Source organism: Diaphorina citri, unplaced genomic scaffold (assembly GCF_000475195.1).
Source record: "Diaphorina citri unplaced genomic scaffold, Diaci psyllid genome assembly version 1.1 scaffold82418, whole genome shotgun sequence".
In the NCBI taxonomy this organism is placed as follows: Eukaryota; Metazoa; Arthropoda; class Insecta; order Hemiptera; family Psyllidae; genus Diaphorina; species Diaphorina citri.
In genome coordinates this window covers 9,319-10,235 of record NW_007459459.1, presented here as the reverse complement: position 1 = coordinate 10,235, position 917 = coordinate 9,319, and the positions used below count along the sequence as shown (strand labels likewise).

General features: G+C 42.0%; 1 protein-coding gene across 1 annotated transcript in view; it reads right to left on the bottom strand.

Moving 5' to 3' along the window:
- Window positions 1–177: 177 nt before the first annotated feature.
- The window catches only part of LOC103524044 (protein argonaute-4-like), a gene marked incomplete at its 3' end in the record, with an annotated part of 10,052 nt that continues 9,312 nt past the window's right edge, over window positions 178–917 (bottom strand). The window contains exon 2 of the mRNA XM_008489050.1: window positions 178–344. Within this exon, the coding sequence (XP_008487272.1) occupies window positions 178–344 (167 nt within the window). The remainder of the gene's footprint in view (window positions 345–917) is intronic.

Sequence of the window (917 nt, the reverse complement as noted above, 5' to 3'; positions counted from 1 at the left end):
TGAAAATTTTTCCTGAAACATTGTTTCTGAAATTTATCTCGAATCTTCGGAATGCTTCGTTCTGCGCGGTCTCATAAGCATGTGTACGTTTGTTTTTTTCATCTTGAATTCCTCGTTTTGTGGGCACCCTTAGAGGGAAAAGAAAGATATGTGAAAACGCACAAATTTTTAATCCACCGCACCGTTGTATACTTACTTCAAGAGGCAAGTAGGTGTGCTTGTGCTCTTGTCCCACTTGTAAACAGGGCAGATGTGGGAAGCGTAACTTCATCTTGTATTTGTCCAGGAAGTATTTGGCTACAGTACATTCCACCGTTTGTCCGTTTTCTAATTGTAAGGGGAATCTGGAGGGAGGAGTGATGCAAATAGAGTTTAGGGTAGGAAATTAAACGAACGCAGAGTTTAGGACAGGGAATGAATCGAACGCAGTGTTTAGGGTAGGTTAGCTATACCCACTTCGAAGAACTTGGGCATTTGAAATGGCAAAGTGGTTCCCCAAAAACGTTTTATGTCAGCCTGGTAAACTTGAAGGCTAACGCGTCTGCCTTATAAGACCTACATAGGTCGCGGGTTCCAACGCGCGACGTGAAGTTCATGTTATATGGGTTCGTTCTCGGAACGCCTGGTATTCTCCTATCCTGTCCTCTCTTCGATTTCTGGATAATAGTAAGACCTCGCGTGTTACAGTTAGAACCTCTTAAAATGGTAGAGATTGCCTCTGATAATAATTTCGCCCTTTCTGTCCAACTATCGTATTTTGCACGTGATTATAACCAATAAAGTCTTATTAAGGAAGGAATTTTTAATTGTGTTAAGCATAAATGCTTGTCACGAATGTCGTTCCCTGCTTAATGCACTACGCTAAGTTTTATGACTTGACTTGGACTCGAACCACCAACCTCCAGATCCGAAGTCCA